Below are 27,486 nucleotides of genomic sequence, written 5' to 3' on the forward strand. Positions count from 1 at the left end.
TTCCCATTTTTCTGAGCCAAAAGCACAGTGAGTGGTGACCTGCAAACCTTAGCAGTCCAACACAGAAAAGGGCATGCAGAGTTTAAAATTAAAAATTATTTTGTTCGGATTGTAGTGCACTAAAATGCGACCACTTCTGGTGGTCATGTTCAGTTGGTGTGTATTAGCGAAAGGGTGACCTGGTATCTGCTTTTAGTGAATGTAAAGAGCCCACAACCTTGTATGTTGTCAGACCAGATCACATACATCTTTTGTGTAAAACATGCTATTTATATGGTGTCTGTATAGAAATCATGCCTTCGTTTCACTAGAAAAAACTCAGCCCAACTTTATGGCTAAAAATTGAAAGAAATGAAAGCCTAGGAGATCTTTTCTCACCATGCTGCTCCTATTCCCAGGATCTTACTCTGCATAGCTATGTAAGGAGGCTCCCTTGAGAGAAAAGTTGTACATTGGTAGGGCCAGAATGGGTGATGTTATATTTGGTAGTACTGATAAATTAGTGACTTCTTGCAGCACACTTAAGGATACTTTTGGGGATACATTTTTAGCTTTCTATAGGCAAATCCAGGAAAGTCTCCCCAGCCTTCTTCAACCAGACTAGATTTTTCCAGTTCCTGATTTAGCTATGAATTGGGTCCTCTGTACCTTTGATATATGGCCCTTTGTAGCAGACTCAAGCCTTGTGCCAAAATTTCAGCTACGCTGTATATCTTGAAATAGGATTTTATACATGTTTCCTAAGGGATGATGAGAGTAATGAGCAATTAGTCCGCAGTGGTCCAGCTTTTCATGGAAATTTCTTCTTTCTATGTATATTCTACTTTCATTAACAGAAGCTGACCTTTATATTTTGAATTGCCAACTCCCTGGAGTTTTCTAGTCTCCAAACTATACTAAAAAAAAAACCCCAAACCCCACTTAAAATGCTTCAGTAAATTATCCTTTGTCAGTTTAATTTTAATGTAAACATCATAACTGGCAAAAGCATGCTCATCTATTTAGTAGCTAACTAATATTAAGAAGGTTTATTGCAATTAATAAAGGTAATACCCAACTAGGGTTTCACATAGACCTTACAAGTGTGATAACACTGTGCAATAATGGTTCTTGCTTTCATAAATCAGCTTTTATAATGCTAAAGCTGACGTGCTTTTGTTTGGTATATACTGGATGTGCAGTGAATGATAGAGTTTCAACCTTCCAGGTAAGAACTTGTGGAAAAAAAAAAGCAGGGAGTCCAGTGCAGAGCATGGTCCAGGAGCATGAATCCACAGCTGGAATGTTCTCCTCACACTTTTTTGTATCTTCAGCTTAAAGCAAAGGAGAGGTAAGTTACAATACTGACATTAACTTGGGATGAAACAGTCTATTTTCTGCACCCTATGGAATATAGACGATCAGGGATATATTTTTTTTCATATATAAATTGAATACACATTGATTTTTTCATTAAATTAATACAATTTCTTTAATAGTTTTAAAAATCTGTCAGTAATTCATATTTCATAAAGGACTCACTATGTTGCCTAAAAATGTATATACACCCAAGAGTTCTCATATGTTTCAAAAGTCATTTCTGTTAAACCACTAAGCAAAATAAAAGGCTCAGTGACTGTTCTTAGGTACACCTCGGGTAGCTACAACTTGGGGAACTCAGTGACAGATGCTTTGCTGTGCTCAAACAATGGAGTTTTCTGCACGGGGCTTTCTATACTCGAAATGCCCTACCCCTATAAAACAGGGTAGATTTTGAGCTGACCTCTTTCATGACTGACAACTGACCATTCCTACAGATCTACCGCAACAACTCTATGCCATCCTGTCCTGTTCATAGGCCAGTACCCAAAATTCTTTGGCATGAGCCACAGTATAACAGTAAGATTTTCTTCAAGGAGACCATGTGTGCTTATTGACATGGCAAACACAGAGGACCACAGATACAAATTGAAGTGGATGCTCGTAACTTTATTTCCTCGTTCAATTTCTTGAAGCATGAAGCACTTGAACAGTCCTATTAACCTTGTTGATCCGAGTGAAATTTTCACTGCTTGTTGCACAGTTGCAAAGCTTGTGGGCCTTAGGCAAAATACATTTACCTGAAAAGCTAAACCCCATGTGGATGAAAAAAAAATAATTAAAAAATAGCTAGTTCTGCCCTAAAAACATTTTCCTGCTTTAGTTAAATAAATGCCATTCTCAGCTTCCAGCAGTCGCCCTGTGCCCCCCATGGCGATTCTGCCCTTGTGCTCGCCCTTGTTCTGGGCAAGTGATTTCAGGCTCTTCTTTCCCCCTTCTTCCCCCAGGTACTGTCCAGTCTTTCCTTCCATCCTTACAAAGCCTTCCAGATTTCTGACTCTTGACAGCTGGAAATATTTATTGCTCTGATCTTCACAGTATTGCTGGAGTTAGTGATAGATATAAAATATTATGATACTTCTCTTAAAACCTGATTCAGATATCAGTTTTTCCAAGCCAAGCCTTTATGGCATGACAGAACTTTTTCAATGACCAATTAATATTCCAATACTTTCAAGTGTTCAGTTTTTAGGGGATACACAGATACATGGATTTGAACAGGAAAAGAATGTCCAACATCTGCTTCCATTCAAGTGTATTTTTTATAATCTATTTCTAGTAGATCAAATGCACTCTTAACAATTCATTGATGTTCTAAGTAAAAAAAAAAAAAAAAAATTTCAAAGTTGTAAATCTCTTAGGAAAACTAACAGAAGTTCCTCCAGTTCAGTTGTTTCAGGTATGACACAAGATGGTTTTGTTTCTGAGGCTAAAATAGAGGGAATATCTAGATAGATGGAAAACCAAGTATCCTTTTGTGTTTATTCTTCATTAGGATATGTGGTCAAAATACCAAGGGGGTATTTTGCCATCTTCCACTACTGAGGGAGCGCTTCCAGAGAAGGCAGAACCACATTCTTCTCAGTAGCCCAGAGAAAGGATGAGTGGCAACAGACACAAGTTCCAGCAAGGCAAATTCTTATTAGAAAAAAAGGAAAGCCTTATTCACAATAAGCAAAATTGAACTATTTTTTCCAGAAAAGTCAGTGGGGATTTTTGAAACTTGGCTGGACAAGGTGCCAAGGAAGCTGATCTAGCTTTGAAGGTATGCTATCTTGAGCAGAGGATTGAACTAGATCAACTCTAAAGGTCCTCCCCAACCTAAATTATTCTGATTGTATACAGTGGTATTTGCAAGTCATAACATTGACCTAGTTTTCCACTGATGTGTTAATTTTGGCCTTTTGATTTAAAAATGAAATAATTTAAACCTGATTGCTCCCTAGATTTTGCCTCAAAGCTGGGAAAGATGATACCTGTGTGAGACTATTTCTGCATCAGATACAATTTAAAGATGACTCAGTTCTATGCTCAGTAAATCCAAGTGCTTAGAGCAAGTTTTAAAAAAACCCAACCACCTTTTGTTATTTTGTACATTGCTTTTATTAAACCTAATAAAAATAACACGAGTTTTCCTAAAATATTTTTCAATAATGCAAATTAAATGGGTTAACATGGTAAACATTTGGTTCACATATCATGAGGTTAGCATTTATTTTTTTTTTTCATAACTGTTGTATAATCTGTGTTTTGGACTGTGGTCCCTTGTATATGATGGAATAGATGCTATAACCAACATAATAGACCAGGCTTCTGCAAAATTCTGAATGTTGCTCTAGATTGATCACATTAGTGTGGGACATGCAATCAAGCTCACAATTAGTCATAGACACTGGTGCTAAGCTTATATTTAGACAAACCTTTGAAATATCAATCAATGTGATGACATGAGAGATTGGTTGAAGTTCATTGTACCCTAACCTATTTTTGCTATATGAAAAAAATTAGGAGAGATTAATGGAAAAAAAGTTGTGTCTCCACCTGAATTATTCAGATTCCACAGAATGTCTGATATTTTTTTAGAAGTAGTGAAAAAAGTGGCATTGATTCACTGCTTTCCTCAAAGTGCATGAAAACAAATTTGAAAAAAGTTATTTTGATGCAGTAGTTAATATAAGTAAGAAGAAATCTATTTGAGATACCAAGACACATCTGTGTCTATCTACATATATATCTGTATATATCTCTCTCTACAGGGCTCCTTGTTTGTTTCAGAAAGGATGTTAAAGCAAAGATAATGGCACCAATGTAGTTTGCCAGGCTTTGCTTCTTATACATGTCTGGAAAATAGACATCTATGTGAAGAGTCATGTTTTTTTTCAGGTTTGAAGTTGCTGACATCCAGGAAGGAAACCCCAATACTTTCATTATTTAGAAAAGGAAACGTCACAGCAATTGGAAACACTCTTTCATAATATGAAGTGAATATTCATCTTCCTAAGAAACACTTCTCCTTAAGAAACACTTCTCCTTAAGAAAATGTATGAGATTCTGTCATTGGCTGTTTAATAACTCCAGAAGTTGAGTGATTTACTTCAGACCTGGAGAGTGCTGTTTGCCTGCCATCTGTCCCAGCTAATCTCTGAATTCCATCTACAAACGTGGATGACTTACAACGTCCCTGATTAATAGCATCTATCATTTTCTTCGTAACACAGAGCAATTAATCTCGCCCTTTCCCAGGGGTCTGCTGCAGTAATAGGGTTGGGGGGAGAAGCAGCCCGAAAAAGTCCTTTTGGTAATAACATCCCTTTTTGTCTTTTTTATTTGTCTTTCTTTTTTCTTTCTGTTTTCATATCTTTTATCCCCCCTCCCCTTTTTTTTTTTTTTCCCCCTAAATTTCCTTTCTTTTCCCCCTACCTCTCCCGTTTCTCCTCCGTTCCCAGCCCTGACAGCAACCAGCGTCAGAAGCCCCTTGATCCAGCCCTGGCTGTGCGCCCAGACGCGGTGCTCCGGAGCCCGCCCGCCCACCCGCGGGACCGGGGCCGCGCTGCCCAGCGGGGTAAACTCGGATCCCAGGGGGCTGTGGGCAGGTGCCTGCTCGGGCCGGGAGGAGGAGGAGGAGAAGGAAAGGGCAACCGCAGCTGCATTGCGGATGGAGTCGCTGGCTCTCGGGGAGGAGCGGCCGGGCCGCCGCGTGATGCCGGAGGGGGGGGGGGCTTGGGGGGCGGTGAATGCCCGCGGGAAGGAGCGTGGGCGGTGCGGGGCACCGGGTGGGGGCGCGGAGCCTCCGTCCCGCTCCGCCCCGCCGCAGGAGGGAGGTGCCGCCGCCGCGTCCCGGCGCAGGGAGCGGAGCGGTGAGTGCGGGCGGGGCAACGCGGGGTGCGCAGTGCTGCCCCAGAGCGTCCTCCCGCTCCGGGGGAGCATCTGCCCTGGCTTCGCGGCGAGGTTCGCGGAGCCACCGCAGAAAGGTGCGGGGAAGCGCGCAGGAGACGCCGCAGAAAGGTGCCGGGAAAGCGCGCAGCAGCTCCGCGGCGCTGGGGTGGGAAGTTACGGGCGGCTGCGGCGGGCGGCCTCGGAGCCGGGGTCTCACCTGCGCCGTGCGCTTCGTCCTCGGTTTAACGGGACCTCCTTCCCCTCGGTGCCAGGCAGAAAGTTCAGGTCCCCGGGCAGTGTCACTCGGCTGCGAACGGGTCGGGAGTTGGCTTGTTCTGGGAGTCGGTGCGAACTGTTCGTGCCGTGGAGTCGCAGAGGCGGTCGGGTGTCCGGCTACGAAAACTGCTCGGGATTTTTGTAGCTGTTACTCAGAGTTTAACAATTTTACGAGCGGATGCTTAGCTGTGGTTCGCTCTTGGGGAGGGGTGGAAGGGGGAGAGTAAGCAAAGCAAAGCATGACGTGAAGCCATGGCTGTAAACAGCAAGGAATACGCTGGGTGCGAGGAAGCCATCAAGAGAGGGTTTGCCAAGCTTTCTGTAACCAAGCTTCAGTTCGAGACCAAAACGGTCAGGTTGCTTTGTCAAAGCAAAGAACTTCTGTCTCTGAAAGGCATTAAGCAAAAAAAAACCCCTAATTTGTCAGGATAATTTGTGTGCATTACAGAGTTTGGGTTGTAGCTGCACCCTTTATATACTAGCAGAAGTGCAACTCCGTGCCCGACAGCATTCAGTGCGGTTACTTATGTGGTCATAGGATGCTGCAAGAGTAGCTGGAGGCATGTGAAAAGAGAGCAGAGGGGATGGGGACAGGCTTGTGTCCCATACGTGCATTGAGAGTTCTGAAGCACTCTTGAACACCCAAAGGAAACTAAAGAAAAAGATATAGTTAATAAAATCATGCTTGCAGTAACTGCTGTTGGCGTATAGCTGAATTCAAGTTCATAGTGTTTTCTGTTTATAACTTAAGTGACATATAAAGCTCTGGTATTATGGAAACTAAAAACAAAGTAGTTCTGGGTTATGGATGTGGTTTTGTGTGTAGTACGTGCTATTTGAAGTGTAGCACTGAGGTTGGGGTGGTTAATTCTCAGTTAAAATTCTGACATGTCTCCATTTGGCAATTTATAACTCAGCATGATGTGTGATGGAGCTGCATGGAAAAAGTTGTTTTATCAGTCTTGCACTTCATTTAAAATGTTTGCATTTAAAAAACTGATCAGATCATCCCTTAGTATTTGTAGGGTAACATCAAAATTATTTGCCACTTATGTATGGGGTCACAGGACCTATCCTGTCCTTTCCTAACTTTAGTCCTCTTTTCTGAAGATCCTGTTGAGAGAGCCTTCTTTTCTGAGAGGACTCTTGGAGGGCACCTGGAAGACAATGGGGACGAATGTTATCAAAGTGGCTTGAGAACAGCATGCTGTGCTTTGGGAGCAGGTGATTATTTTAGGTACACGATGTCTGTGACGCATTACTGTTTTGGCCATACTATTGGCTTTAGGTTGGAATGACTGGGTTTCTATCAACGCCATTTATATAATATTAGAAAATAATTTAAGACTTGTAAAACCCACCCCCCAAGACTTTTAAAAAGAACCTCACAAGATTTCTGTGAGTGGTTAATTTTGTTAGGCCTGACTTAAGATTCATCAGGACTGTGGAGATGTTACTTTTCCTTACCGGCAGTTTCACTGGGTTATGGCATTACTCTGCAGTAATGCAAGTTTTCTAGTGAGATGACACTTGATCTTCTTTGCCCAGATTTTTTGTTGTGTGTCGTCAGAACTGATTGAGGCTTAGTATTGTCAATGGCTTTTCTTTGTTAACTATAGAATTTAGGACATCTTTAGCAACTGTCATTTTATTCCTGGTGTTTTATAGAACATACCAGAAGTTCCAGCTGTGGTTAGGCACTTGGACCCATATTTATCTTCCCACACTGTGTGTCCTGTGACAGGAGGGAGTAGCGGCAAGCTGACTAAGTGATAATATTCTGACATAGTAATTCTGTAGGCTATCTATCATGTCAGAGTACCATGTACTACAGCAGTTGTACGTAGTGTATTTGTCACAGCTGGCCATAAGAGAGGGGGAAGGGAACCTGGATTGCCTCAGATAGACCCTTCTTCAAATCCACATGAGAACAGTAATGTTTTTATTTGTATCTTTTTGAAACGTGAACGTGGCCAGAGAAGAAAGGCATGATTTCAATGATGCATTTGTACTTGATACTAAAATTCTTATTGAATTAATAAATTCAATTTAGTTAGCCAAATCCCATGCCTTTCATTCTTAGTGGTTCCTTTGGTAACTACTCTGTTGATGTGAGTGGAGTGAAATGCCTTGTCACGTTTCTCTCCTTGAGCCCTCGGTATTCCAAAGGTGCAAGTCACTGCTTTATCACACTTAACTGATACTTCATCAGTGTATCCAAAATGTATTCAGAGTGGAATCAGGGAGACAAATCATTCTAGTTTTTGTCTTTACTGTATCAAATTAATTCTTACCCATAGCATTGCCTGTCTTCTCCAGCTCTGCTTCATTAGAGTGAAAACATGGCATATAGAAAATATAAAGGATATCCTAGAATTTGTTTTTTGAAAAAATAATATGAAAAAATAAATATTGCTGCTTTGTTTATTTTCTCATATGCTTGTGACTTTTACCTGACAGGGTTTGAAACCAGGATTAAAAGTGTGGTGAAGGAGATGCAGGAAAAGATGAGCTAGAATGCTGATACCCACATACATCACAGGCTTCATTGAGTCTTCACTTCTGGATTGTTCTGATGGAAAAGCTACTCCTTCCAGAGCTATTAGTGAACTAAATGTATTCAGTATGTTCTCTGAGCTGTTTTACTTAGCCAAAGCATAGAGTGCCTGTCAGAACTGTGCCCTGTTCCCAAACTACCACATGCAAAGAAGATAGCCAAATAATGCAAGAAGTGGTTCTCAAATTTATTTCAATTTGCAGAGCCCTAACAATTTTTAAGTGGAATCAGTTTTCCATTTAAATCTGGATGTCAGTAGGTCCATTTTTCTTAATTCTGTATATTAGACCTCTTGGAAGTCATTTGCATATTGCAGGTTGAAAATTACTGTTGTAAAATTTGAGATTCCACTTTACCTTTCAGATGGTTAACTGGTGGTGTGTGGCGTAGAGCAGCTTTCTTGAAATTTATGAATGAAAACCAAGTCTTTCTTTCCACAGTTGTCCTTTCCTCTTCTGTTGTGTATTTGGAAAAAATGTTGATATCACCATATGATGAAGTTGAGGCCTTGGAATAATGTTGTAATTAATGAATTAGGCCTCATACACAGTTGTAAGTATATAATCTATACAAGTTTTGTTCTGTGATTGAAACTTAGGGGGAAATAAAGGAAATATTCACCTGGGTTGCCAATGTAACATAGTGATGGAACAAGCAAAATCTAACTTTATGATGCCTGAGTAGAGAGGGTTCTGGAAGATCTAGTAAAAACATCTAATAAAAGTAATTTTTCAGTAACTTATGATGAGATTAAATGTGCTGATCAATCATCTTCAAGAGGAAAGAACTGAAATTGGACAAGGTGCTGAGATGACCTAACAGGATGGGTCTGAATATATAGCGAGCCTGCCTTGTGCTAGAGAGCTAAGGGAGAGCTGGGTTTGTTTGACCAAGTGGAATGAAAGCTACATAGGATATGGAGTCCATTGGCAAACTCAGGAAGGGATCAACAGAAGGGAAGCAGAACCTTGTGGTAAAGGGTATAGATGGCATGAGAACAACTACATATCTGCTGCCTGGTAAGATTTTCCCGTGGGAATTCAGAGTCCACCCCCCTGTTAGAGCCCATGGGTTCTGATGCACCCAGTGGCAGCAGAGGGGGGTAGGGAAATACTGCGGAAGTTTTGAGATGGAGTTTGTCTGTTTTCCAGAAGGGATTATATGCTTATCAGTGGTGTGGGCCCAGGGAGACGTTTGCATTTAGCTTCTGTCAAAGCTTTAAATGTCATGCCATGCAACATGCCAATCCAGTTCCCTTTCAGTCTGTTTAATATGCAGCTTCAGAAACCCTTCATTCTTCTTTGGTGCTTGCCAATGTTTAACCCCTCTCTAGTGACTTCTCCTCTTCTACGTCAGGTTTAAGCTGCTTGTCTGTGCCTTAGCAGGCTAAAGCCGCATTGTGTGCAGCCGGTGTCTCTATTCTTGTCTTTCCCTCAGCAGCCCTCTAGGCTGCCTCAAGCGGGACATAAATCTCTCCTGCTCTCTTGTTCCTCAGCCTGTGCTTGGGACTGGGCACCCCTCTGTATAGCCTGACACACTCTGATGATTTCCCCCCCCCCCCAACACATAATATTCTAAATGGTTTCCAATCATAGCACTGTCTTAAAAGGAATATTAAAAATGAGCAATCTAGGTGTTTCGGGGTGTTCTTTCACCTTAAAATATGGGCAGCAAGGAAGGTGTCCATGGTAGTTTGTGGAGCTGAAACTCTGCTAACAATAGAGAATTTTAAAGGAAAAGGAAAGACAAGTTTAGAACAACTTTAGTCTGGGGAATCTTGCTCTTTCTGTATCTCTCTCTGTGTCTTTTTGTGTAGTGTATAAGAAAAGGTCATTTTGCCTTTGTGTGGCATGCCAGCAACTTCAGCGGAACTACTCGCATTTCAGATAATAGCACAGGCTTCAATTTAGCTCCCAGTTGTTCCTTAGAGATGTCTTTTGGATTAATCCATTAGCAGTGATCGCAAAGGATGGGCTGTACTCCTTCTGGTTAAAGTCAGAATGACAGAGTTTGGCAAGTACTACTCTGTAGCTTGGCAGACACTTAGGTAACCTGTGTACTTCAGGACTACTTGTTTGGGCATTTAGACATGAATTTACTTCTGTTATAATTAGTAGAAAGATATTGTACGTGGGTAATTTTAAATGTCATGGATACGTAACAAAACAGATTCTCTCCCCTGGCACATTCGAAGAACAACTGTGGCCACAAAGTTGCGCAAATGGAAATCCAAAAAGCATCCGACAGTTTAGTTTGAAGCATGGACATGTTCAGTGTGGCCAGCATGGAAATTGCTGAGAGGAATGTTGGCATGCTCGAGCCATTGTTAGAAACTTGGATGATTTCTTTGAAATATCTCACTATGTTTATGAAATTAATTGCCTCCTCTTTGGCTTTTTATGCCTTCACTCTTGATTGCTATCCACTTTTTTAGGTTTGTTTTTTTTTTTTCTTTTTTTTTTTACAATATCGTCACCTCCTGTTTGGTTACTGATAACCATGTTCTGTCTACTCCATTGTCTTTTAGTATCTGCATCCCCAGAGCTAATGCAGTAGAAAGTTTAAGGTTTAATTTTTAAGCAAATGCTATTGATGTGTCAAACTTGTAAGTATGTATGGTTTATTTAGTATTGTATTGAAGTGCCTGTGGGTGACTTACGAGAAAAAAGTTTATTATGATATTATACTGTTTTATGATGTTAAGACTTCTGGACAGAAATTTCATGGGGATTTTAGTATTACTTTTGCTTAATCAAATTTCAGCTTGGTTATAAAATTATTTTATTTGGGATAAATTGCCTGAGGGAGGGAATAAACACATGATTATTGCCTCGTATAATTTACAATATGGGGTCTTTACTATGCAAAGAATAAATTGTGTTATCTATCTGAAATGCAAATACTTCTGTTGAAATCTATAATGTCATATGGAGGCAAAATTTAATTATGTAACAGGAACAAAAAAAAGCATTAAACAAACTTACTAATTTTAATTTTAAAATTCTGAATTATATATTTATTGATCTTTCTCTTTTCTTAGTACTTTTGCTAAGCTTGAGACTTGTTTTTGTTTGAGAGAATAAAAGTGATGAGGAGCCTACCCCAGATCAGTTAGTAACTATTTTGTCATAACATTATCACCTACTTTAATGCATGTATAGGTTTTACAGTCCCATTTTGAAATTAGCCAATGGAATAAAAAATCCAATCAGAAATGTGTGGGGTTTTAAAAATGAGCTTTTTTCTTTCTTTCTTTCTTTTTTTTTTTTTTCATAAATATGCTTTGGGTGCTGTGATTCTTCTTTTAAAAATCTGCTGGTCCTGTGGTTGAAAAAGCTTTTGCCTTGCATTCAGGGAGACTTGAAGCATACCTGTAGAATTTTAGACCCTCTCTGGTCTCTGAGAGTTCAGTTCTGTCACTGAAGGGACAGTGTATTCTCCCATTCACTTTAATATGGATAAGACTGGATACTAATAGTCCAGTAACTGTATACTATGGTGGTGTTCCTCCAATTAGATTAATCTTTTGCTATGTATCTTAAAATATTAGAGGACAGGTCAAGACATTTTGAGAAATCCACTCCAGTGACTATGTGATTATGCGAGTTATCAGTTGCATGTAATTCTTACTAAGGATGATGGACAGAAATCCCAGATAGAAACGGTTGTAACAATACGCCTTTTGTGGTCCCTGAAATTAATTTAATAAATGTTTTGGAGTTTGACTAATACACATATAATGACCTTTTTGTTTGAGTCAATGTAAAGTCTAATATATCTTGGAGATTAGTATTGATCAGGGTAAAGCCAAAATCAATCTTGGATTTTGAGGGTCATTACACTTGGAAATAGGATGCAATATAGAAGATACTGCAAATGTTAGGTTATGAAAGGCTTTAGAGTAATTATTTAGAGTAATTATGGTAAAAAATACCTTTTACTTAGTTGTAGTGTCTTTAAAAAAACAAAAGGTCAATCTCTTAAAAGATCAGTTATTTAGATAAGAAATAAGTTAAACTCCTTAAATCTTTCCTGAGTTTGACAGATGATATCCATCCCTCTTGAAGTTGGCATTGAAGTTCCCTTTTGCTTCAGTGGTGGAGGAATTTTGTCCTCCCTGTTTGAAGTCATGAGCTGGCGTTGAGGAAAAGGTTAATCTGTGTTTGTTTAGAAATATATTTTTTTCAGATGGTAATTTGTTTTCTTTCTTGATTCCCTTCCTTAGATGTTTTGATCAAAATCAATCTGCTCAGTTGGAGAAGTACATGTGTAGAGAAGTCAAAGAGGTAAATTACGATACAATTTACCCTTCAAATATTGCATAGCAAGCATAATTGATTTCACTGAAGGTGAACTAGTGCTGCTTGCTGAATAAGAAATGGTTGAACAGAATATTATATTTATATATTTTTAATAGGTCTTTTTTTGTTTTACCAAATATAAAGTCTCTGACATGGGTACCTCATTTAAAAATAACCTGGTAGAAATGTTGAAGATCTTGGTTGAGAATTTTTAACAGAAGCATTTCTTGAAGTCTGATTTGACTGGAATGTCTATTCTGTGTAAAGTGAAATGGCACAAACAGTATTTTATCCAAGGTTGTAAAATATATTTTGCTTTCCCCTCATATTTTCAGGACCTATTAAAATAAATGAAAGCTATTCTATTAATCGGCTGCACAAAAGTCTTCTGGTACAAGTTTTTCTGCAGAGAGCACTGAATGATATTCTCTACAATTAATTGGTATAATTCCATTGATGTCTCTGATTATACTTTGGCCTATCATCTAGCCTTACATATTAAAGTCTCAAAAACTATAGTCAAGATAATAGATTATACATTTATATTTATGGATAGATACATATTTATGATCTTAATGATGTGTTTGAATGCAAATGGAAGTTTATATATACATGCACAGGGATATGAGATTCAGGGACCCTGTAGCATTGTCCTTGAAAATGAAAGCCTTATATAAATGCAAGCTATTGATATTGGAAATGATCTTCAAAGCTGCTCCATTTAAAGATATTTAACTATTAATAATGAGCTACATCCCAGCTATAGCACTAGTTTGTATTCTGACAGATCAAAGTGCCAAGATTATAGATAGTAGTTCTCAGGCTATGAAAGTACTTTTACCTGAGTAGCTCTTATCAGTGGGCTTCTCTGGAATTTCTCATAATGGTTATCCTCACAAAAAATCTACATGCCGATATTAAGAAATTCATCTTATTTGTACCTCAAATAATACTTTGAAATGTGTTAGCAGGAATTTTTAGAGGACTAAGATATGGCACCTTTTGCTGCACATAGTGTAATATGGTTGCTGTGGACTTAAGGCAGGCTCAGCCAAAGGAAAAAAAAATAAAAAATCTGATAATAGTTTTTCAGAATAATTTTTTTTAATAATCAGGATAAACTTATTTTTAAAAATTCCTCAGGAAATGTGACCTTTAGTCTAGAAATATTTTTCCTCTTACTGAAATATTTTGGATTAAATTTGCAAGAAGATTATTTTCCAATTGATGTTCCCACATGGGACAGTATTTAGGTCAATTTTACCAATTAGAAGTTTGTCCACAACCACATCCTAATGCTTCCTATTCCTCTACTTCAAATACTCACAAAAGAACCTACTAGAATTGAATTAGAGTTATTATTCTTTAGCTTCCCAACAGAAGGAAGCAGTATAGTAATAATATTTTCTGATTTTTTGATGGGTTTTTTTCTTCAGTGGAACTAATGCTGAGAAAAAGTAGTGATGTCTCTGTTGGCTTGATCTTTATATTAACATTTGCTTACTGCTGGAATTATGAAATAAACCACAGGAAGAGCTGATCTGCTTTGTGCTAACCGATCAAGCTCAAGATGCATGTGAGTTCTTCATAGCAATCTGTTCTTCAGAGTATGGAATTCAAATGCTAAAGTATGTGAGACCTTTAATGCAGAAAAAATGTATTATGAAAAGTGATGCAGCCACATGATTCTTTTACTTAGTTTTGAAGTGCCCACTCAAAATGGGTCAGGCTTGCACTGAGCAAGCTGACCTTGAGGAAGTTTGGAGACAGTATGAAACTTGACCTATATTTTTGAACTGGGACTTCAGAAACTGGGCTGAAGGAAAAATGAAGCTTTAAAAACTTTCTTTTTTTTTTGTATTGATGTTTGGACGCTGATTTAATTCTGTTCTCACAGTTCATACAGTAAATATGTATCTGAATTAGGGACTGTTTTATTTCTTCATCAGAGTCTTAGCCACTAAGTTAATTATATTTTATATCTGTGTAAGAGCAGAGGAGGCTTAAATTGAATTTAGTCAGGCATATACCTAAAAACATGATACTGTATGGCTGAAAAGCAGCTCCTTATGGTTTTTAATGATTTGCTTCTTTTCAGTAATGGAATGGAGTACTTTTGAAGTAAAATGCTGTTTTTCTTTTAAAAGAATGTGAAGATTATTATAGCACTGTGTTGCAAAGCACTGCTGCTTTGAAATGGTATCACTTGGTATCACAAGTCTCCAGTGGTGTTTTGCTTGAACTCTGCCTCCAGCTGGGTTAATATACTACAGTTTCTCAGAAAACAGATCACAATCCAGATCTTCCACCTCTTACACTACTAACTGTTCAGCACAGGCCAATCAAATTGCCTGACTTTTCACCTGAAAATTTTACAGAAATTTCAGCCTGAGGGGAAAAAATAACCCCAAAACCAAACCCCAAAAGTGGCTAGCATTAGTACAAGCACGACATTGGTGATGCCTGTTGGTACTGTGGCTTGGTGTGTTGCTATTTTAACTGCTATCATAACTGCACTTTTCCAAAGTGGAAAGGTGACTGCTGTGAAAGAAGAGTTGTTTCCTCCTAGTTACTGGTCTAGGTTGTTTTCTCCTCTCTGAACTTTTCTAACCTATTCCCAGTCCTCTAATGAAGTCCTAACAGCTCTTATTTTGCTAAGCTGTCCACATAAAAGCGTGGCTTATCATCTGTTTCTCCTGTAGATTTGAGTGATCAAAAAGGAGACTAAAACATGGGATTTTGGGCAGTGACAGTAGTATTTTGTTTTAATTCAGTATTTTATGTGTGAATCTAGTCAGGCTTAACAAGTTTCTTGTGTACAAGGTCCACTTCAAAAATGAGGAAAGTGGGTGTAGAAATCACGCAGGACACAGAAAATGATGGCACAGTCTGATAACTGATGCCAAAGACAATCCAGAAACTTTAATTAGATGGGGTCCACTTGGACCACTCATATGTACTCTCTTTAGACCACTTCCAATGAATTTAATCACAGTGTTTCCTAGGCAAGTCCCTTCCAAGTAACTGATTTTTGGCTTGTAACAAATATGGTTTTATGGTTTTTTTTTTTACACAAGTTTAGTGTTTTTAGATACAGTTTTTCCTGCCCCGGGAAAGTTTTTTGAAGTACTTGGAATTACCCCTTTTTCCTCTGATTTTGGAAGGAAGCCTTTCAAGACATGAAGAGAATATCTTAAGTCTTTGTCAAGATAGAGGCAGTTTTAGTGACCTAGCTGCTTAATCAACTTGTAAAATCATTAGAAGCAAACTTATCTGGAGGAAGGAGCAAGTATTTTACATGGCTCTGCAATTTTCTTCTATGAATTTGTTGTGTCAGAGGAGAAGCTTTACTCATGGGAAGGAGTGGCATGACATGCCTCTCAGATGAGTGCTGTGGCTTTTTGTGTATGCTCAAGGCATAACTTGTCATAAAAGTGCTGCTGATAAAACAAAGGCCTTTTTCTATTACTTTGTCCTACTTGCTAAATAAAAAGTACAGACAAGGCAGATTAACAATACTTACTGTAATCATGTAAAAGTAAAATCAAGCTATTCAACTGAAGTAATTAAAATCTTTTTGCTGCTTAACTTCCATTTTTTACAAAAAAATATTTATTTTGTTCTGTATATTCTTTTATTTAGCCTATCAGCAGTTTCCTAATGGAATGTCATTATATAGACTGAACCACTGGTTAATTCTGGCAGGCAATTGACATTCAATTCATGTGGTGTAGGAAGAAAGGCTTTGGGTCAAATAGCTTTGTGAAGGATTTTAAAAATTGACTTTTGTCATTTCTGTTTGCTTGTTTCTCATAAGCAAAGGAGACTTTTTTGTCTCAGAAATATAAATGTCAAAGTATGCTAATGAGTAGAAAATTCCTTCATGTATTCTAGAAGAGGGTTACAGCATGAAGAACTGAGGTTCTGATTTCAGGCTTCATCAGCCAAAGGATGCTGTTTGGAACAAATTCTGCCTGATCTCACAGTTAACATATGCATTTAACTATTGTTATAAAACTTTATAGACTTCTAAAAGCAATTAATAATTCAAAAAGACATCTGTCAGTGAATAATATAAATAACTATTTTAAAACTGATATGCGTTAATTACCTATGTAGACTAGTGTTCTGATTGAAAATAATGTGTTGTAAAACCTCAATAAAAGAGTAAATTGTGAGTCTTCAGTATGTGAAACGCATTATTCTACTTGTCTGCTGCCATTTGTTCTCTTAACTAAGTGCATAAGCTGAAGTGCTTTCACTATTTAAGACTGGGCATGAATTGGGCTTGGACACTGAAGGATGTGAATAGTAGAAGGGACTCGGCTGGTGTTTAAGGTATACAAATATGTACAATGTGTCTGGTTCCTAATAAATAATCATTTAATTGAAGGTAAGATTTTATTTTTGTTTTCATTACAATTATAAAACTTGCCTCCTTAAAGCCATTTGAAAAATGAAAAAGTTCGTCATGTGCCTTAACAGGAGCTCAGCTGTGAGCTTTGGGTAGTGCTGATGCGAGGGCTCATGATGATGTTAGGACACTCTCTAGTTTCATTGGTGTACACAGACCTTTTGCATGCCCTTAAAGCATGACCTAGGCTTAGCTCCAGATACATATTCCCCATGTTTGCTGTAGAAACCTGTATGACTCATTATGGGTTTATTTTTTCTGTTTGCAATTTCTTGTTCACCAGAAATGACATTCTGAGTCAATGGAAGCAAAACATCAAGCAATGTCATTTTAGGCTTAGATAAATCCTCAATTTACATAAAAATGCACTTAATTACACTGCTTAATTCAGTATACTGTATACATTAAAATATGAAAAAAATATAGCACCAGTCATAACGTGGGGAGACTTTTTTTAAATTTTGACAAATTCAGTATCTATTTTAGTAACTTCTGAATAGCTTACTGGACACACTTTTTTTTCCTTTCAATTCTAGATACATTACAAAGAAAATTCATTCAGTGCTCAATAGCTTGAAAAGCATCACATGATTTTTTTGTCAATACAAAAGAGATTTTAATATATTTGCTGTTTACTCTTGTTCATTAATTAAATTATTAGCAATAAATATAAAGATATTAACTTTAGGATGTAAAGTTACTAAAATGTACAATCTTAATATTTCTTACACTTAGAAATGTTGGGGAATAATAAGAGTGTCTCAACTGCATCAGAGTGAAGTTGAAAACTTTCAACTTTAACAAATAAGTTATTCTTAAGAAATAGTGTAAGAAACAGAGGTAAAGTGAACTTTTGCTTGGAAGAGACTGTCAGCTTCCACTGGTCTGCGTTTCAGTGTATTCCAAGTCCAGACCTCTGCATAATCATCACATTTAATGATTTATGCTTTAGTACCTTCTAAACCCATCCTTTTTAGCATTTGACCTTCAGTGTGACCCTGTGACAATGAATTCCATAAAACTGTTGAGTGTCTTTAAAGTAGCTCTTCCTTGCATTTGAAACTACCCAGTAATTTTATTAAATGGTCTCTAGTTTGTGAACCTCGATTTCACTTTCATACCCTTTGATTTTATGGACTTCTGTTCTAGCTACTCTATGCATTTCTCTTCCATGATGAAAAATACTTTTCTTATAAAAGTCACTGTATAGTATGAGAGCATCCAAATTGATATCCCCTGTGTCCTTTCTACTTCTATATCTCTGTAATGGATTATAGAGAACAGCAACCAGAAATTGAACTAATGAGGAGCTGTGTGTTTTTATGAATTCACATATGATGATTCTTGGTGACTCTAAAATGTCATCCTTATAACATGGTATCATTGTATAGAGCCCATCTCTTTATATGTGATTGGGTTTGTGTGTGTATTTTTTTTTAATTTTTTACTTTATATTTATAGGTGATGAATTTCACCTGCAATTCAACCTGGCACACTTGAGGTTGTGAGATCTTTTGCAACCTTGACCATTCTGAATTATTAGCAGGTGTTTTCCCTTCACTGTCACTTTTGAACAGTTACCTTTTCTTCACTTATGAGTAAAAATGTATATGTAACTCTATGATCATACAGATAGATTATATATCTATATTAAATATGTAGATATATTTATACTTACATGATTTTTAAAATCAATTAATCTAATTCCTTTATAGATGTAACCTATCCTCTCGCTTCTGTATTATCTATTATCCTGTACCATCTGCTATCTTTCTATTACACATGTGTAATAGATATTTTGCGAGATGGGGAATTGGCAAGCCCCTTTTCAGTGGTCTGTGGAGACAGGACAAGGGGCAATGGCTGCAAGTTGGAGCACAAGAAGTACTGCAACATCATATGGAAGAACTTTTTCACAGTGAAGGTGACAGAGCACTGGAACAGGCTGCCCAGGGAGAGTTGTGCAGTCTCCTTCTCTGGAGATATTCAAGACCTATCTGGATGCCTACCTGTGCAATATGTCCTAGTGAATCTGCTTTGGCAGGGGGGTTGGACCCAATGATCTCTGGAGGTCCCTTCCAACCCCTACGATTCTGTGATCTATTAACAGTCTATTTATGTTACATGAATAAACTAACTTTGTACACGTAAGTGTGCGCATATGCACATATAAACACATGTGTAGGAATTCACATACTCCCATTTTTGATTTTAGCATCACTATCAAAGCCCAGGCAAACTTAATCTTAGCCTTATTACTAATTTTCATAAATCCTGATCAATCCTTATACTGCCAGTTTTGTAATATTGTCAGAGACTTTCTGATCTAATTTTGTAGCCATTCTTCCTCCTGTTAAAATCATAGCAGCGTTGAATGAGAGAGTTCATTCTGGGGTCACCAAATCTGAGGTTTATAGAGAGATGCTTAAAATTAGCAGTTGGCAACAAAATTAGTTTTTAATAGCCCCATATCCATCTGAAAAAAATCTGCAGCAAAATTTAACCTGTAGACAGGGATTACTTTTTTGAGGAACCCTGGAGTGTGCTTATTTTTATAAAGTTGAATCTTTGCAAAACTCTGAGGTTTTAATATCTGCTTTAGTGGTGTAGAGCAATTGTTGTTTACAAACAGTTGACTGTAATTTTGCAAGTTTCTGGCAATATTTGTCTGTTAGGGAAGTTCCACAATTGGAAAACATTGATCTCAGTCTGCACAACTCAGTAAAATTCATTCCTTTTCCTTTCCACCTGGCTGGAATAATGGACTCTCCAAACAAACTGGAAAGGATTGAACCAATTTTTTCCCACTGAGAGGCTATGTTAACAGAATAAACAAAATTGAAGGAGAACAATGACCTCCTCCTTTAAGTGAGTCAGAAGAGTTTTAAAAATGTGTTTGAAATCTGTGTGTCAATTTTCTTTTATAATGTAATTAGATCTGAGGAGACATATGTGAGATGCAGCCAGCATCATCTGGTTGGCCCTGTGCTGCAATGCTTCCAGCAGGAGGCTGTTGAGATGAGAAGTAGAGTTTGGGTGGGTTTCTCTTGGTTTCTTGTGTTTTCTGTTTGTGGCTGGCTTTTGGAGGTGGGTTTTGGGGTGTGAATTTTTTTGTTGTTGTTGTGTTTTTTTTGTTTGTTTTTCTTCTTAAATACCCAGTATTTATTTGCTGTGACCTCCTGTGTGATATTGATTCTAATGACTGTTGAACTTGGGTATATATAATATCTGTAGGTGTTATCTTTACTTGATTTAATCTTGCCTGCCAGCAATGAAGACTTGTGCTTCTTGGTTTGCTGCCTGCTAATTGGCTTTTGTCTGGGCAGCACAGGATGAAAAACTTGTCAAAAAAAGTCAAAAGCCTGTGGGGGCTGAATCTGCTGCTGTTTCTTACTGCTGGCCTCGGAAGGAGCCAGTACTAAGCCAGAAATGTTGCTTGCATTCCTTGTGGATGCCATTTTCTCCATAGCTCCTTATCTGAATGCAGAATTGCTGGGAAAAGTAGAGACATTCATGTAAACTTTATTGCTCGGCTTCGCCTGGGATCTGATTTATGTGAGAATACTTTTTGGGTTTTGGTGGTAGAAATTATGAAAATAATTAAGGTGGAGAAATGAAACAGTCTTTGGTATAATATATCAACCGAAAGTGGCTTGCTTTTCTGTGTACTCCTGCTTCTTTTAGTCTTACGAAAATAACATGGTACTTGATGATATAATGTTGCCTATCTTTAAAGGTCCCTTTTCCTCTGTGAATAAGATTAACATCTGCCTTCCCTTGAAGCCAACCAGAACTAGTACAGGAAGATTTGAGAACTAAACTCTAGATGAGACCTGAACTACCCTCCATCAATATCTAGTTATTGTTACAGGTTTACCTCTGGCTTTAATAGGATTAAAACCTGCTGAACTTCAATCCTTTTTTTAGCATTTTGTTATCTCATATGATTAGCTGACTTCAGGTTATGTATTGTGTGGCAAGCTTCCCAAATTGGCCCATGCCTGGAACCTTGCAGAGACCAGCATTGCACCACTGGTCCCTCTACAGCACCTTGCTGTGAAAAATGCTTCATTTCCTTGGTTGGTCTTGATTGTAACCTCTTGATTTTAGCATAATTTTTTTCCTCTGTTGGTTGTGGAAATTTCTGGGCCCAGCACATTACCTATGAGCTATGTGTTAGAAAGCCCTGGTCTGCTCCAGTGCTGTTGCCCTGTTGCTTCGGGATAGAGCTGGGAGTAAGGACAGGGACCCTCATTGCACCTTCAGGAGGCCGAGTGGTCACCAGAGTTGCAGCTCTGTTAAAGCTCGGTGTCACCTGAGCAGTGCAGACACATCTCTAACAGCTTTTGCACCAGCTGTCATTCACAGGCACTTGAGGAAATGCAAGAGAGAAATCCTCTTGTTGCCCATGCAGCACCCATGGCCTGGCCATGTGTTCCTCCCCGCCGCTGCCTGAGGAGGGGGGCCAGGACCCTTCAGGGCTGCCTGTGCCTCTCCCGCTGGCAGAGGTCTCACTGCCATTTAATTGGCGTCCTCTGTCCCCCCGGGGCCTGTGACCGGCTCCCTCATTGCATCCCCCCTCAGTGCCTGCAACCCATGTCCTTCCACAGCACCACACTGCCTGTGACTTGTCATGATGGTCTGCTAGCGTGGACCATGTCCCTCTGGGGGTCCTATCAGCAATGCTGTCCTCAGGATTGTTTTTCACGATACGGTTATCAGTTTAATTTGCTTAATATTTGCCATAAGGAGAAATAGGCCATGAGGTCACTCTTCCTGGGAGGAATTCCCACCAGGCGAAATCTGTCACGGAGCATTAGCTGCACGCTGTCATGCTGTGCTGCTAAGGAAACGAGCAAGTGAAACTTAAGGAGTTTGAAAACTGTTTCTCTCTGTTAAAATTTCACTCCGTTATTCTGCATGCTATGTTTGTGATTGAGAAGGCAGGGCCGTTTAGGAACTAGGCTTCTCTGGTCAGTGCTTTAAATCCTGAAATCTCAGGTCTCTGACACTTTTGCCTCTGCTAGAGATAGTTTTGGTGTGGCATGAACTTATGGCTTTCAGTTGTGACTGAGGAGTAAATAAACTCGGAGCACTTGGAAGGTCTTTCTCGCGAAGCTGGAGACCTTAAGAGTAGATGGATTTAATACACTGGGATGAACTCACTGACCCTGATAGAGATACAGACTGCTGCTGAGCCCTTGAAGTCGTCTTCAATGATACGATCAGTATTGATACTTGGTGGTAGTTATGCAACCATGGGGATTAAAAAAATAAATAAAATCTTTACAAGATTATGAGATACAGATCCCTGGTATCTAATGCTTTGGACTAGATTTGGCATGAGACAAAGCAATTCTGTGTCTAAAGTTCTGTTTGATTTATCATTTAATCAGTTCTTAATCTATTTGAAGGTGTTACGAATTACTTGCTTTCTTAGAAGGAAAACAAATATATTTATTAGCATGTTATTTTCATGAAACAATCTTATGTTTTATTAAAATAATCAGTCTTAAAAGCACAGTTATTTGTGGTAGGGATATTGTCTTTTGTTTTTTTTTTTTGGTATAATTGACCTTTCTATGATTTTTGCAGAATCAGGGTCTCACCCAGTATAAATCTGTGGGTCAGCTTTCTTGTTTGGCCTGGTTTGTTTCAAAAGGGCCATTAGCTTTCTTTTTCTGCATTGTGTTACTTTGTAATATTTTCAACTTTTCCTTTGTTAAGGCAACATGCTCAGTTTGGAAAGCACTGTCAGCGTTTTTTAATGCTTTGGGATGCAGGCTTTCTGCTTCTGAAGACTTAAGCATATTAATTCAATATTTTTTATTTAATAACCTTTTTTTAAACAAAATGAGCATCATTATAATTTTAAAACACTGATGCATTGTTTTACATCCTTAAAAAAAAAGGAGAAATAGCTTTTGAACACTGCCTTTTGTATCAAAAGGTACAAAGTTGTACTCACTGCTTGGTACCTTAAGCATTCCTTTCTATAGAACTACAGGAGCATCAATGGAGTGTGTGAATTTCTGAACAGTACTTTCATGACCAGACTAGCCAGGACAGTTTCAAGTGTAGCCTTAACAATTCCTGGGCTTTATTTTTGGTTTGCTTGGTTTGTCGGTTTTGGTTTGATTTGTTTTTTTCCCTAATGAAGCTTGAGCCTAATATATTTTGTTAGGTTTATTACATGTAAATTAAGCTATTATTTAATTTATATTCTTTCAGGTCTAACTGCTAGTAAATTGGACTCTGGTAGAAAGTGGAATAATACAGGGGGAGCGTAACCTTGAAGTGTGTTAGGATTTGTTCTACCAATTCACTTTGAGCTGATGAGAGCAGACAGCTCCTGGCCCTGAAATCAACCTGATTACAGAGGTGATTCTGGTTGCTAAGAAATGTCACAGCAATACAAATGCTTCATTTAGAAAACAGATTTGCTCATCTTAGTTAAGAGGTGAATTTCTTGAAAACTTACTTTTTGTTGAAAAAAGGGTGATCTGTTGTAGCTCCTCTATGTTGTAGTAAGAACCCTGTGGATATTTTTTTAATTATATTATCAACATATTTGGGAATGTTTAAGATTATTGAGAATATTTAGGATTATTTTACTACTTTCTTTTTATGTATCACTTTTTGAAATCTTTCACTTTAATGCTTATGAATAAATATTACAGCATTTTAATTAATTAAATTATGTGTTCCAAGATTTGAAGTACTCTCTTGTGAACTTATAAGGACGTTGTTTATATTAGACCAAGGGAGATTATGAATGGTAGTATCTTTTTATTGGGAAAACAAATCTTGGATACTACAGCTGATTATTGATACTATTAGTGCAAGCCCAGTCTAATTTTAGAGCAAACATATTTTTTAGGGTTTTCTTTCCTGAGCCAAATCATAGTAAGGAAAAACAGCTGCTGTGAATTGAATTCAGTGACGGTAAAAACCAGTATATCTCATCAAGAGTGAATCTTATGAATTCTGTTTGAGGGAACTAATAGCAGCATCTTTCACAATCTTAATGTAAGAAGTTGCTAAATATTTAGGCATCACATCAGTTGGAGATACAACATTGTTACCTATGGGATTATGGGGTGCTGAGATGACATTTATTGCTGTGAGCAAAACAGATTTGAAATGGTGATGTTAGTGCATAAGAGGTTTTAATTTACAAGGAAACCAATGTGTAGTATATTTTTTTGTGTGTGTCTCTGGACTCATCAGAAGATGAGCCCCTTCTGGATGATAGACTCTTGCCCTCTGTTTTTTAGCATGCTTTTGTCACTTGCCTTTCATAGTTTTCTCTTACTTCTTATTTAGTACAGTTAGCATCTGGCTACCTTTAAATATCTAAATTGTTTAAATATCTAAATTGTTCAGTTCCTCATTAGAGTATGCTTCCAGGATCTCATTGAACCTAGCTTCTCATCCATACGTTGATATATTAGGGTTGGGATGTTTGTTGTCACACATGAAGTACCCCTGATGTCTAGTGCACCTCTAGAAACACCCTGAAGACAACCAGCTGTCAAGGGTTCATTTATGCCACTGCGGGAGCTGTTACCATGGGGGTAATATTTGTATATCTGGATTGATGTGAAACTGCTGTGTAACCATTGCTAAGAATTGTTAATCATCATCACTTTCTCCGACACAACTAGAGGACAATTTACATTTTATGAAGCAACTGTAAGTGCTCTAGTAAAACCACAGCTTCTTTCCCTGACAGAGTTGGGGGGGAAGTCACAAATGTTGCTTGGTTGGTTCATTGCAAAGTGTTTAATGGTAGCAACTGGTAAAGAATCAAGAAGCTTTGCAAATAAAGGAAACCTGGTCAGACAAAAAAAAAGCTAAGTGCCAGTAGACAGAATTTGGTTAAGGAGTATCCAGCGCTGTTCAGATTTGGGATTTTTGGGTAGGTATTGGGAGTAGAAATGTTAAAATCTGTCTGTGGACCATTTTATACTGTCCTGTGGTATAACTGCTTATGGGATAATCTTTGGTGTTTGTAGCAACTAAGTTGTAGTTGACATCAGCTCAGCAATAAATATATTGTTGCCTTGCATCCCCACCACAACGAATTTCTGTGGATTTTTTCTTCAGAGATGCTACGAGGTGATGAGCTAGAGGCAAAATGAGTTTTCTCACAAAATCGTGAGGACGGAGATGTTCGTGCTGGTCACACAGCAGTACCTATCAAAATTTTGACCCAAAACTTGCCAGGTCTGAGATGTGGCACTGTGTGCCTTACCATAAATTCTTCCAGAGCAGATCCTGGGAGGGGACAGCAAGGGGTTGGGGTCAGTGTGTGTGGTCTTGGCTTCCTGTGTGGTACCACTGATGGGAGCTATGCAAGATGCAGTTGCACCAGAAGTGAGGTCTGTTGCTTGATCTGGCTTTCAGGTTGTTCTCTGGATTCCTGGTGGAACCATTCAGACAGCTTTGAGCATTGTACTTTGAAAACAAAAGCACTTTCTCTACTAGGTATAAGTGACAAGCTGGTGTTGAGGCAGAGCCTTTCAAAAACATGTTTTGTTGATCAACTGTCAGAATGTGTGAGGCTGCTTCGCTTAACAAATGGCAACAAAACAGATAAAAGCCCTTACAGTGGTGTCTGATAAACACTTTTCAAAGTGAGTCCTGTTAACACTTGCTTGTAGGTCGAATTGTCTTCAATACAGTTCTGCAAGTTACAAAAATAAATTCTATCAGTTTATCAGGAAGGAGCCTGAAAGTGAAGGTGTGTAAGAATCTGTTGTAACAAATAAGTGCCAGGAAATGTGGGCTTGACTTGGGGTTTTTACTACCACAGAGAATTTTAAGACAAGTAGTATAATTTGATCATAAATGGAGTATGTGGAAAGAGGTATCAGAAATCACAAGCAGTTGTGGATATTATTTGTATATCATAGAATCATAGGGGTTGAAAGGGACCTTGAGAGATCATCAGGTCCAACCCCCCTGCCAAAGCAGCTCCCTAGCTCATGCTGCACAGATAGGCATCCAGACGGGTCTTGAATATCTCCAGAGATGGAGACTCCACCACCTCCCTGGGTAGCCTGTCCCAGGGCTCTGTCACCCTCACTGTGAAAAAGTTCTTCCGCATGTTGGTGTGGAACTTCCTGTGCTCCAACTTGCAGCCATTGCCACTTGTCCTGTCTCCACAGACCACTGAAAAGGGGCTGGCCATTTCCCCCTGCATCCCATACTTAAGATATTTATAAACATTAATAAGGTTCCCCCTTAGTCTTCTTTTCTCTAGGCTGAATAGTCCCAGCTCACTCAGCCTTTCCTCATAGGGGAGATGCTCCAGGCCTTTAATCATCCTCATAGCCCTTCTCTGGACTCTCTCCAGGAGACCCCTGTCTTTTTTATACCAAGGAGCCCAGAACTGGACACAATACTCCAGGTGGGGCCTGACCAGGGCAGAGTAGAGGGGGAGGATCACCTCCTTTGACCTGCTGGCCACACTCCTCCTGATGCACCCCAGGATCCCATTGGCTCTCTTAGCCACCAGGACACACTGCTGGCTCATGGCCAACCTGTCATCTACCAGGACCCCCAGATTCTTCTCCACAGAGCTCTTCTCCAGCAGGTCATCCCCCAGTCTGTACTCATACAAGCGGTTATTCCTTCCCAGGTGCAAGACTCTCCACTTGCTTTTGTTGAATTTCCTCTGGTTTCTCCCTGCCCAGCTCTCCAGCCTGTCCAGGTCTCTGGATGGCAGCGCAGTGTTCCTGCGTGTCAGCCACCCCTCCCAGCTTTGTATCATCGAGTACTTGCTGAGGGTGGATGCTATTCCCTCATCGAGGTCGTCAATGAAGATATTGAACAGGACTGGACCTTGCCTCTTAGTCCAAGGGACAAATTTAGCCGCATCCCTTTCATCCCTTCTGACTCACACTCTTCTGGGAGGAAGAGATGCAAAGGATAAACGTATTCACATGAGTAACTGGAGAGCAGCATCTAGAGGGACTTCAGAGAAAGGCTTCTGCACCGCAGCAGTGCCTTTCCTTCCAATGACTGCACCGGCAGCGTGACGTCGCCTTCCTGTGTCGTGCTCCACATGTGTGTGCCAGACACATGGAGGACAGGACCTGTCACTGCCACTGCCAGCTATTGCAGCCCAGGGCGAGTCACACACAGCAAATCACACTGCTAGTCACAGGCCTCCATTCAGATTCTGCTCCACTGATCACCACCCTCTGAGCCCGGTCCGACAGCCGATTCTCAACCCACCTCACTGTCCACTCATCTATCCCATGCTCTCTCAGCTTTGCTATCAGGATGTCATGGGAGACACTATCGAAAGCCTTGCTGAAGTCAAGGTAGGTGACATCCACTGCTCTTCTTCCATCTACCCAGCCAGTGATGAGATCATAGAAGGCTATGAGATTGGTCGAGCACGATCTCCCCTTGGTTAATACATGCTGACTACTCCTCATGACCTTCTTCTCTTCCAAGACTGACAATATGCAAGAGAGAGTGTGTTATGATACATCCTTGTCAATTGTTTTTAGTCTCCCTTTCACAGTTGTTTTCATTATCTCCAGCACCAAATTTCATGCACTATAAATCATTCATACACCATAAACCATTTAAGCTCTGCGTTTCTTCCTGATACATTAAACTGGAGTATAAAATTCATCTTACCATCCTAGTAGTGTCACTTTTAAGACTCTAATACCCTGTCCTTA

The 27,486-nt window shown here is 39.1% G+C and overlaps 1 protein-coding gene across 1 annotated transcript in view; it reads left to right on the forward strand.

Moving 5' to 3' along the window:
- Positions 1 to 5,763: 5,763 nt before the first annotated feature.
- THSD7A (thrombospondin type 1 domain containing 7A) overlaps positions 5,764 to 27,486 on the forward strand; it is a gene marked incomplete at both ends in the record, with an annotated part of 276,654 nt that continues 254,931 nt past the window's right edge. Inside the window, one exon of the mRNA XM_084260677.1 lies at positions 5,764 to 5,862. Within this exon, the coding sequence (XP_084116803.1) occupies positions 5,764 to 5,862 (99 nt within the window). The remainder of the gene's footprint in view (positions 5,863 to 27,486) is intronic.

Source organism: Gallinula chloropus, assembly GCF_964237585.1.
Source record: "Gallinula chloropus genome assembly, chromosome: 2".
Taxonomy (NCBI): Eukaryota; Metazoa; Chordata; class Aves; order Gruiformes; family Rallidae; genus Gallinula; species Gallinula chloropus.